Source organism: Salvelinus sp. IW2-2015, linkage group LG4q.1:29 (genome assembly GCF_002910315.2).
Source record: "Salvelinus sp. IW2-2015 linkage group LG4q.1:29, ASM291031v2, whole genome shotgun sequence".
In the NCBI taxonomy this organism is placed as follows: Eukaryota; Metazoa; Chordata; class Actinopteri; order Salmoniformes; family Salmonidae; genus Salvelinus; species Salvelinus sp. IW2-2015.
Window position 1 is genome coordinate 84,443,631 of NC_036842.1, and position 12,007 is coordinate 84,455,637.

At 42.5% G+C, this 12,007-nt stretch overlaps 1 protein-coding gene across 1 annotated transcript in view; it reads left to right on the forward strand.

The window, feature by feature from the left end:
• The window catches only part of nav2b (neuron navigator 2b), a 314,640-nt gene that overhangs the window by 43,239 nt on the left and 259,394 nt on the right, over nucleotides 1-12,007 (forward strand). Inside the window, 2 exon segments of the mRNA XM_070439864.1 lie at nucleotides 9,987-10,003; nucleotides 10,006-10,111. Of these exon segments, the coding sequence (XP_070295965.1) occupies nucleotides 9,987-10,003; nucleotides 10,006-10,111 (123 nt within the window).

The following is a 12,007-nucleotide window of genomic DNA, read 5'->3' on the forward strand; positions in this document are numbered from 1 at the left end:
TGCGCCAAATACAACAGATGTAGACCTTACAGTGAAATGCTTACTTACAAACTTACTTACTTACTTAATTAACCAAGGGCTTGTTTTCTTTTTTAAAGAAAAAATAAAGTTATGAAAATATTTACTAAATAAACAAAGTAAAAATAAAAGAGAACTATAAAATAACAATACGAGGCTATATCCAGGGGGTACCGGTACTGAGTCAATGTGTGGGGTAAAGGTTAGTCAAGGTGTAACGAGTGCGCTGAGAGTCAGGAAGACAGTTCAGGGAGTGAATACATTTAATTAATAAATGAACAAAACACAAACAGCGCACCGACATGAAACAGAAACAGAAACAATGACGACGGGGGAAGAAAACAAAGGGAGTGACATACAGGGCAGGTAATCAAGGAGGTGATGGAGTCCAGGTGAGTGTCTTATGCGCCTAACGCTGGTGACAGGTGTGCGCCCTAACGAGCAGCCTGGTGACCTAGAGGCTGGAGAGGGAGCACACGTGACAAAAGGTAATTGAGGTAATATGTCATTGTAGGTAGGGGTAAAATGACTTATGCATAGATAATAAACAGCGAGTAGCAGCAGTGTAAAAAAATAATAGTCCAGGTAGCCATTTATTAATTGTTCAGCAGTCGTATGGCTTGGAAGTAGAAGTTGTTAAGAAGCCTTTTGGACCTAGACTTGGCACTCCTGTACTGCTTGCCGTGCGGTAGCAGAGAGAACAGTCAATGACTAGTGTGGCTGGAGTCTTTGACAGTTTTTTGACACCGGTATAGAGGTCCTGGTGGCAGGAAGCTTGGCCCCAGTGGTGTACTGGGCCGTACGCACCGCCTTTGTAGTGCCTTGCTGTCGGAGGTCGAGCAGTTGCCATACCAGGCAGTGATGCAACCAGTCAGGATGCTCTCGATGGTGTAGCTGTAGAACCTTTTGAGGATCTGGGGACCCATGCCAAATCTTTTTCAGTCTCTGAGGGGGGATAGGTGTTGTCGTGCCCTCTTCACGACCGTCTTGGTGTGTTTATACCATGTTAGTTTGTTTTGTGATGTGGACTCAAGGAACTTGAAGCTCTCACCTGCTCCACTACAGCCCCGTCGATGAGAATGGGGGCGTGCTCGGCCTCCTTTTCCTGTAGTCCACGATCATCTCCTTTGTCTTGATCACGTTGAGGGAGAGGTTCTTGTCCTGGCACCATACTGCCAGGTCTCTGACCTCCCCCCAATAGGCTGTCCCATCATTGTCGGTGATCAGGCCTACCCCTGTTGTTGTTGTCAGCAAACTTAATGATGGTGTTGAAGTCGTGCTTGGCCAGGCAGTCATGGGTGAACAGAGAGTACAGGAGGGGACTATGCATGCACCCCTGTTTAGGATCAGAAGAGTCAATGTGTTGTTGCCTACCCTTACCACCTGGGGGCGGCACATCAGAAAGTCCAGGATCCAGTTGCAGAGGGAGGTGTTTAGTCCCAGGGTCCTTAGCTTAGTGATGAGCTTTGAGGGCACTACGGCACTACGGCACAGGTTGAAACAGGGACTGGATGCTGGAGAACTTGTATGTTGCTCACCACAATCATCCATATTATCTGATTTTCCTCTAGGACCGGAAGCAATTGAGAATGACAGTGGAAACATGGTCCTTGTCCTGCTCTGGAAAGTTTTTATACAGTTCATTCTGAATGTCTTGGTGATATGATAGCACTTTGTTGAAGTTTAGGTCAACCACACTAATCAAAGGGTGTGCGTGAACACATAGACATAATAGTAAGTTCACCTGTCAATCTAGTGTGTTTCACTCTGTTTTGAACCCAACACATCACGTGATCGAGAGTTCAGTAAACTTATGGGGGCTTGTGATGTTAGTGCAAATATATAGTCAGCTGAGGACCTGCAGACTAACTGGCTCTGCTGTTGTTCAGTAACCATAGTTAATGGATGGCCCACTGCAGGCACACAGCTCTGAACCCAAACATTGGCAGAGATTTAAAAGTCTCATAATTTAATTTACAAAAGTCTCTTCTATTCATATACAACATGCACTCCTAGAGAAAGAAGTCTGGTCCAAGGCTGATTGTAGTCTTCTCCTTTACTGGGCCTCAGAGATTCTGTGGTAACACACCCGTGAACACTCACACAGTCAACCAGAGGTTAAGGCGAGTCTTATTCCAACATTTCTCCACAGAGGTGAATCATGTGACACAGAGCCAACTGCAGGTCAGGATACGTCTGTTGATGATGTGATCACATATGATGTGTGTTTCATCTCACTAGAATTGGAGCAAATAAGATGTTTATTTTGCCGTCATATCAACTGAAATCAATTTGTCACTTGCGCCAAATACAACAGATGTAGACCTTACAGTGAAATGCTTACTTACAAACTTACTTACTTACTTAATTAACCAAGGGCTTGTTTTCTTTTTTAAAGAAAAAAATAAAAGTTATGAAAATATTTACTAAATAAACAAAAGTAAAAAATAAAAGAGCAACTATAAAATAACAATAACGAGGCTATATCCAGGGGGTACCGGTACTGAGTCAATGTGTGGGGTACAGGTTAGTCAAGGTGTAACGAGTGCGCTGAGAGTCAGGAAGACAGTTCAGGGAGTGAATACATTTAATTAATAAATGAACAAAACACAAACAGCGCACCGACATGAAACAGAAACAGAAACAATGACGACGGGGGAAGAAAACAAAGGGAGTGACATACAGGGCAGGTAATCAAGGAGGTGATGGAGTCCAGGTGAGTGTCATTATGCGCCTAACGCTGGTGACAGGTGTGCGCCCTAACGAGCAGCCTGGTGACCTAGAGGCTGGAGAGGGAGCACACGTGACACAAGGTAATTGAGGTAATATGTCATTGTAGGTAGGGGTAAAATGACTATGCATAGATAATAAACAGCGAGTAGCAGCAGTGTAAAAAAAMAATAGTCCAGGTAGCCATTTCATTAATTGTTCAGCAGTCGTATGGCTTGGAAGTAGAAGTTGTTAAGAAGCCTTTTGGACCTAGACTTGGCACTCCTGTACTGCTTGCCGTGCGGTAGCAGAGAGAACAGTCAATGACTAGTGTGGCTGGAGTCTTTGACAYTTTTTGACACCGGTATAGAGGTCCTGGATGGCAGGAAGCTTGGCCCCAGTGGTGTACTGGGCCGTACGCACCGCCCTTTGTAGTGCCTTGCTGTCGGAGGTCGAGCAGTTGCCATACCAGGCAGTGATGCAACCAGTCAGGATGCTCTCGATGGTGTAGCTGTAGAACCTTTTGAGGATCTGGGGACCCATGCCAAATCTTTTCAGTCTCCTGAGGGGGGATAGGTGTTGTCGTGCCCTCTTCACGACCGTCTTGGTGTGTTTATACCATGTTAGTTTGTTGGTGATGTGGACCTCAAGGAACTTGAAGCTCTCAACCTGCTCCACTACAGCCCCGTCGATGAGAATGGGGGCGTGCTCGGCCCTCCTTTTCCTGTAGTCCACGATCATCTCCTTTGTCTTGATCACGTTGAGGGAGAGGTTCTTGTCCTGGCACCATACTGCCAGGTCTCTGACCTCCCCCCAATAGGCTGTCCCATCATTGTCGGTGATCAGGCCTACCCCTGTTGTGTTGTCAGCAAACTTAATGATGGTGTTGAAGTCGTGCTTGGCCAGGCAGTCATGGGTGAACAGAGAGTACAGGAGGGGACTATGCATGCACCCCTGTTTAGGATCAGAGAGTCAGATGTGTTGTTGCCTACCCTTACCACCTGGGGGCGGCACATCAGAAAGTCCAGGATCCAGTTGCAGAGGGAGGTGTTTAGTCCCAGGGTCCTTAGCTTAGTGATGAGCTTTGAGGGCACTACGGCACTACGGCACAGGTTGAAACAGGGACTGGATGCTGGAGAACTTGTATGTTGCTCACCACAATCATCCATATTATCTGATTTTCCTCTAGGAACCGGAAGCAATTGAGAATGACAGTGGAAACATGGTCCTTGTCCTGCTCTGGAAAGTTTTTATACAAGTTCATTCTGAATGTCTTGGTGATATGATAGCACTTTGTTGAAGTTTAGGTCAACCACACTAATCAAAGGGTGTGCGTGAACACATAGACATAATAGTAAGTTCACCTGTCAACTCTAGTGTGTTTCACTCTGTTTTGAACCCAACACATCACGTGATCGAGAGTTCAGTAAACTTATGGGGGCTTGTGATGTTAGTGCAAATATATAGTCAGCTGAGGACCTGCAGACTAACTGGCTCTGCTGTTGTTCAGTAACCAMAGTTAATGGATGGCCCACTGCAGGCACACAGCTCTGAACCCAAACATTGGCAGAGATTTAAACTGGACCTTCAATTTATTGATTTGATGCCCTAGGAAGAGCGAGAGTGACCAACATTAGACCACTTCTATGGCCTTGTGCTATAGTCAGGTGGGTTGTGGTTGCTACTGGGGTATAGTACCATAGACCTGTTAGGAAATGTATTGTTGTGTACTTGATTTGGTTACATTAGATTTAAAATAAAATCTTGCTTAATAACTCTGAGCCAGTCAATGAGTCATCTCTTGTGGTGATTCTCATTGCGAAAGGCAATTAATCATAACTCATCTTTTGTTTCCCAATTGGGTGCTGTAGTTGGTTCACAGGAAAGCAATAGGCTAGACTCACTCCTCTGACAAATGTTAGTGCTTCTTACCTGTCTGGCTGGTTAGTCAGCAACTGGTCTGTCCAACTCAGCTTCAGTAGCTGCCTATAGATCCAATCAGTCGGCCTCGAAACACTCAAAAGAGTTATCCTTACTAGGAAATGTGGCTGCTATTTAGGGCTTGTGCTTATCAGAGTAAATTCRGGCTGTTTGTTAATGTTAGTGCTGCCAGGCTTTGCATGTAGTTGGTACTTCCTGATCTCTGAGATGAAAGGTGCTTTGATTAACTTCTTATGGCTGCATCCCGCTACCGGGATCGATATGACGACAGCCAGTGAAAGTGCAGGGCGCCAAATTCAAACAACAGAAATCTCATAATTAAAATTCCTCAAACATACATGTGTCTTATATCATTTTAAAGGTAATCTTGTTGTTAATTTCCACCAAAATGTCCGATTTCAAATATGCTTTTCAGCGAAAGCACTACAAACGATTATGTTAGGTCACCACCAAATCACAATAAGCACAGCCATTTTTCCAGCGAAATATAGCAGTCACAAAAAGCAGAAATAGAGATAAAATTAATCACTAACCTTTGATTATCTTCATCAGATGACACTCATAGGACTTCATGTTACACAATACATGCATGTTTTGTTTGATAAAGTTCATATTTATATCAAAAAATCTGAGTTTACATTGGTGCGTTACATTCACTAGTTCCAAAAACATCAATTGATTTTGCATTGCCACATCGTTTCAACAGAAATACTCATCATAAATGTAGATGATAARACAAGTTATACACATGGAATTATAGATATACCTCTCCTTAATGCAACCGCTGTGTCAGATTTCAAAAAAACTTTACGGAAAAAGCAACCCATGCAATAATCTGAGACGCGCTCAGAAATATAATAAAATTAGCCGCCATTTTGGAGTCAACAGAAACCAGAAAATACATGATAAATGTTTCCTTACCTTTGATGAACTTCATCAGAATGCAGTCCTAGGAATCCCAGGTCCACAATAGATGCTTGATTTGTTCGATAATGTCCGTTATTTATGTCCAATTAGCTACTTTGGTTAGCGCGTTTGGTAAACAATTCCAAAGTCACAAAGCACGTCCACTATAACGTGACGAAATGTACAAAAGTTCCGTAACAGTCAGTAGAAACATGTCAAACGATGTACTGAATCAATCTTTAGAATGTTGTTAACATACATCTTGAATAACGTTCCAACCGGAGAATTAGATTGACTTCAGATGAGCGGTGGAACGGAGGTCCTCCTCATGTGAATGCGCATGGTGAAGGCATGGTCAGCTCGTGGCAGTGGTGACTAATTCCTGTCTCCCTCGGCCCCCCTTCACATTAGAGTCATCAGACAAAGTTCTATTGACTGTTGACATCTAGTGGAAGCCGTAGAAAGTGAAAACTCATCAATATATCGCTGTAATTTCAATGAGAGCTTGGTTGAAAATCTGCCACCRCAGAAAAAATCCAAACAGGAAGTGGAACTTCTCAGATTTTTGCCTGCCATATGAGTTCTGTTATACTCACAGACATAACAGTTTTAGAAACTTCWGAGTTTTTTCTATCCAATATGAATAATAATATACATATATTGGCAACTGAGACTGAGGAGCAGGCAGTTTACTATGGGCACCTCTGTGCACCTTTCATCCAAGCTACTCAATACTGCCCCTGCAGCCATAAGAAGTTAAGGTTGGTGAGTGTCTTCCACACATCACTCACAATCAAGTAGTACTGGGTCGTTCCACGAAATTAGTGCCTTTTGCATTCCTTTGATATTTTAAGGAGAAATTGTGCACAAATATTGAAATGTAAAAGCCTATTATATTAAATGATGTACCCTTTAATATAGACCATTTCCTGTTGGAAGGTGAGCAGGTTTTCATCAAGGATCTCTCTGTACTTTGCTCCGTTCATCTTTCCCTCAATCCTGACTAGTCTCCCAGTCCCTGCCTCTGAAAACATCCCCACAGCATGATGCTGCCACCACCATGTTTCACCATGACGCTAGGCATTCATGCCAAAGAGTTCAATCGTGGTTTCATCAAACCAGAGAATCTTGTTTCTCATGGTCTGAGAGTCCTTTAGGTGCCTTTTGGCAAACTCCAAGCGAGCTGTCATGTGCCTTTTACTGAGGAGTGGCTTCCGTCTGGCCACTCTACCATAAAGGCCTGATTGGTGGAGTGCTGCAGAGATGGTTGTCCTTCTGGAAGGTTCTCCCATCTCCACAAAGGAACTCTGGAACTCTTTCAGAGTGACCATAGGGTTGCACAGTTTGGCCGGGCYGTCAGCTCTAAGAAGAGTCAGGGAGGTTCCAAACTTCTTCCATTTAAGAATGATGGAGGCCACTGTGTTCTTTGGGACCTTCAATGSTGCAGAAATGTTTTGGTACCCTTCCCCAGATCTTTGCCTTAACACAGTCCTGTCTCGGAGCTCTACAGACAATTCCTTCAACCTGGCTTGGTTTATGCTCTGACATGCACTGTGGGACCTTATATAGACCTTATATAGACAGGTGTGTGCCTTTCCAAATCATGTTCAATCAATTTAATTTACCAAAGGTGGACTCCAATCAAGTTGTAGAAACATCTCAAGGATGATCAATGTAAACAGGATGCACCTGAGCTCAATTTAGAGTCTCATATCAAAGAGTCTGAATACATATGTAAATAAGGTATTTATTTTATTTTTAATACATTTGCAAACATTTCTAAAAACTTGTTTTCGCTTTGTCGTTATGGGGTATTGTGTGTAGATTGATGAGGAAAATTTTATCAATTTTAGAATAAGGCTGTAATGTAACAAAATGTGGAAAAAGTCAAGGGGTCTGAATACTTTCCAAATGCACTGRATGGCACTTTTGTGTGTCACTGGTTGTCAAATAAAAAAATTAAAAAAATGTCACATGCGCCTAATACAACAGGTGTAGACATTACAGTGAAAGACTTACTGACAAGCCCTTAACCAACAAGCAGTTTTAAGAAAAATAAGTGTTAAGTAAAAAATAGATAAGTAAAATATAAAAGTAACAAATTGGCAGAAACATTATGTACAAAATAAGTTACAAATAACACGAAACAAACACAKACAATAGCACAATTGGTGTTACATCTACTCCCTCTCCTCCCCTCRGGCGTTCAACGTCGCCGGTATACTAACCACCAGTCCTGGGATCCATCATTACGCACATCTGGCATCAATCATTATGCGCACCTGCACGTCATCATGAGGCACACCTGGACTCCATTACCTCACTTATTACCTTCTCTATATCTGGCACTCCCTTAGGTTCATTCCCCAGTCAGTATTGATCCTGTGTTTATGCTACGACACTACTGTTATGTTGTCTTGTTCCATGTTTGTTGTTTTATTAAACATTTCACCTGCTTCTCGACTCACAGCATCTTCGTTACAATTGGTTAGGGGAGCGTAAAACAGCAGCCATCTCCTCCGGCGACATTCTGTTTTTCTTGGGGCTTTTAGTGCCTTCAGTTTAGGGTCTGCACCTTTTGACGAAGTTAGTGTGCCAAACAAAGTAATGAATCAAACCAGGATAGGTTAATCAATGGTCACATTAACCTTTTACTTTCCTTAAGCCTGAAATTCCTCTTTTCAACAATGATGTGTGAGCTGTCATCATCTATACACACCAAAGCCATTAATATACATGGTTATAAAATGCTCTGGTACACACAACACTACAACAATGGTAACATCATCTTTTACACGTTTGGTTTAGGAAACCCCAGGTTAGCTCTCCTAACAGTTAAAGATAGAAAATACTTTGCTGTAACAATACCATAAATATCTTAGGAAAGTAGTATTACAGGCTTGGGAAGCAGTTTTACATGTTTTATGACTGGCATTTTAAACAGTGAGACAGTTACCTTTGATTTCCTGTCACACTTTAAGACAAACTGACACTCCCTGTGTCACCTGGATTAGCATGAAACCGTGCTGGGGATTATGTAAAGTCACAGGGATGATGGTAAAGCTATGCTTTCAATGGGGCTGCCTCAATGCATTTATCTCACCCTAAACTGGTAAGCCTGTGGCGGTGCTCTGGGCTAAAGGTATGACAATAGCCCCCTAAATGGTTAACTGAAAATGGGTAAGTATGGCGAGTTACTTGGTGTTGACTGAGAYCAAATGAGAATGTTTATTTAGCTGCGGAGGCGTGAGTGTCTCGTATGCCCTCGGCATACAATGCTGAGATGATTTTGGCACGTTTTTGTTTTATATGTTGTAATTTCTTCAGTCTACAAGCCAGCTTCAGTCATGTCAAACCCCAACCTCTCCAACTGCAGGGATGGTGTGACCATTCTGAACGCCTGTGCCATATTATTTTATTAGGTTGACAGTTTTTTCTTTTTGAACTGTCTTATTTGCTCTGACATCACACYTACTATGTGGAATAACAACATTAGTGTTAGCAGATGTTTAGGTGGAGACACTAACAAACCCTGACCACTTGTTGGTTATGATATGAACCAAATAAATGTCTGTGACTCTCACAGTGCATGTTCATGATGACATACCTCATGGTTCTTCTATATAGGGGTCAGGAAGTCAGACACATTATAAAAGTAGGTAACAGGATTGTAATGTGTTTGAGGTTGTCAGTGAAGTGGATTAGTACAGCCTGCCATGGTGACGCACAGCAGAGACAGGGACAGGGTCAGAGACAGGGACTGAGACAGGGACTGAGACAGGGACTTAGACAGGGACTTAGACAGGGACAGAGAAAGAGACAGGGACAGAAACAGACAGAGACAGGAACTGAGACAGGGACAGAGACAGAGACAGGGACTGAGACAGGGACTGAAGAAACCAGAGGACAGGGACGAGACAGGGACTGAGACAGGGACTGAACAGAGACAGGGACTGAGACAGGGACTGAAAACAGGACAGGACTGAAACAGACGAGACAGGGACTGAAACAGAGGAACAGGGACTGAAACAGGGACAGAGAACAGAGACAGGGACAGAGACAGGACTGAGACGGGACTAAACAGAGACAGGACGGGAAACAGAGACAAGACTGAGACAGGGACTGAAACAGAGACAGGGACTAGACAGGGACTGAAACAGAGACAGGGGACTAGAGACAGGGACTGAAGACAGGGGACTGGGACAGGAACAGGGACTGAGACAGGGACTGAAACAGAGACAGGGACAGACAGAGACAAGGACAGCGAAAGTGACTGTGACAGAGACAGTGACTGTGACAGAGACAGAGGCTGAGACAGGGACAGAGAACAGAAGAAGAGAGAAGAGGGCAGACAGAGATTGAGACAGGTACTGAGACTGTGACTGACAGGCCTGTTGTGTTGTGTGCTGCAGCTACATGACGGACGGCGGGTGGGCATGTACACACCCCGCCTCAACCGCCTGCCGGATGGCATGGCTGTGGTCCGAGAGACACTCCATCGTAACAGTTCCAGGGGCCAAGGGGACGCCACCGACAGGTAATGTCACCACCACCACACCTTCCCTGTCCCTAACCTCTTGCTAGTTAAATAAAGGTTAAATAAAACTATAAAAATAAATAAAACCTCACTCCACCTGCAGTGTCTGGGTCAGGTGAGGCTTCTATACAGACATCCAATATGATTAGTCTGAAGCAACAAAGCTGCATTGTTGGGAGGCTGACTGAGTCTGAGGAAAACAGAGGTGATTGTTTCCTCAGTGCCACAGGTTATGGACACCATCACCACACATGATAACATAGACACTCTACACACATGATAACAGAGACACTCTACACACATGATAACATAGACACTCTAACACACATAGTAAACATAGACACTCCTAAACACATGTAACATAACACTCTAACACATTGATAACATAGACACTCTACACACATGATAACATAGACACTCTACACACATGATAACATAGACACTCTACACACATGATAACATAAGACACTCTACACACATGATAACATAGACACTACACACATGATAACATAGAACTCTACACACATTATAACTAGACACTACACACATGATAACATAGACACTCTACACACATGATAACATAGACACTCTACACACATGGTAACATAGACACTCTACACACATGAACAAGACACTCTAAACACATGATAACATAGACACTCTAACACATGATAACATAGACACTACAACACATGATAACATAGACACTCTACAACACATGATAACATAGACACTCGACACACATGATACACATAGACACTCTACACACATGGATAACATAGACACGCTAAACACATGATAACCATAGACACTCTACACACATGATAACACGATAGACACTCTAAACACATGAAAACATAGACACTCTACACACATTGATAACATAGACACACTCTACACACATGATAACATAGACACTTCTAACACATGATAACATAGACACTCTAAACACATGATAACATAGACACTCTACACACATGAAACATAGACACTCACACACATTAACATAACACTACACACATGATAACATAGACACTCTAAACACATGATAACATAGACACTCTACACACATGATAACTAGACACTCTACACACATGATAACATTAGACACTCTACACACATGAAACATAGACACTCTAAACACATGATAACATAGACACTCTACACACATGATAACATACACTCTACACCACATGATAACATAGACACTCTACACACATGATAACATAGACACTCTAAACACATGATAACATAGACACTCTACACACATGATAACATAGACACTCTAACACACTGATAACATAGACACTCTAAACACATGGTAACATAGACACTCTAAACACATGATAACATAGACACTCTACACACATGATAACATAGACACTCTACACACATGATAACAGACACTCTCACACATGATAACATAGACACTCTAAACACATGGTAACATAGACACTCTAAACACATGATAACATAGACACTCTAACACACACATAACATAGACGCACTCTACACACATGATAACATAGACACTCTAAACACATGATAACATAGACACTCTAAACACATGGTAACAATAGACACTCAAACACATGATAACATAGACACTCTACACACATGATTAACATAGGACACTCTACACACATGTAACATAGACACTCTAAACCACAGTGATAACATAGACACTCTACACAACATGATAAACATAGACACTCTACACACTATAACATAGACACTCTAAACACATGTAACATAGACACTCGTAAAACACATGATGAACATAGACACTCTAACACACATGATAACATAGACACTCTACACACATGAAAACAGTAGACCACTCTAAACACATGATAACATGACACCCCTACACACAATTATAACATTCTCTCTCTT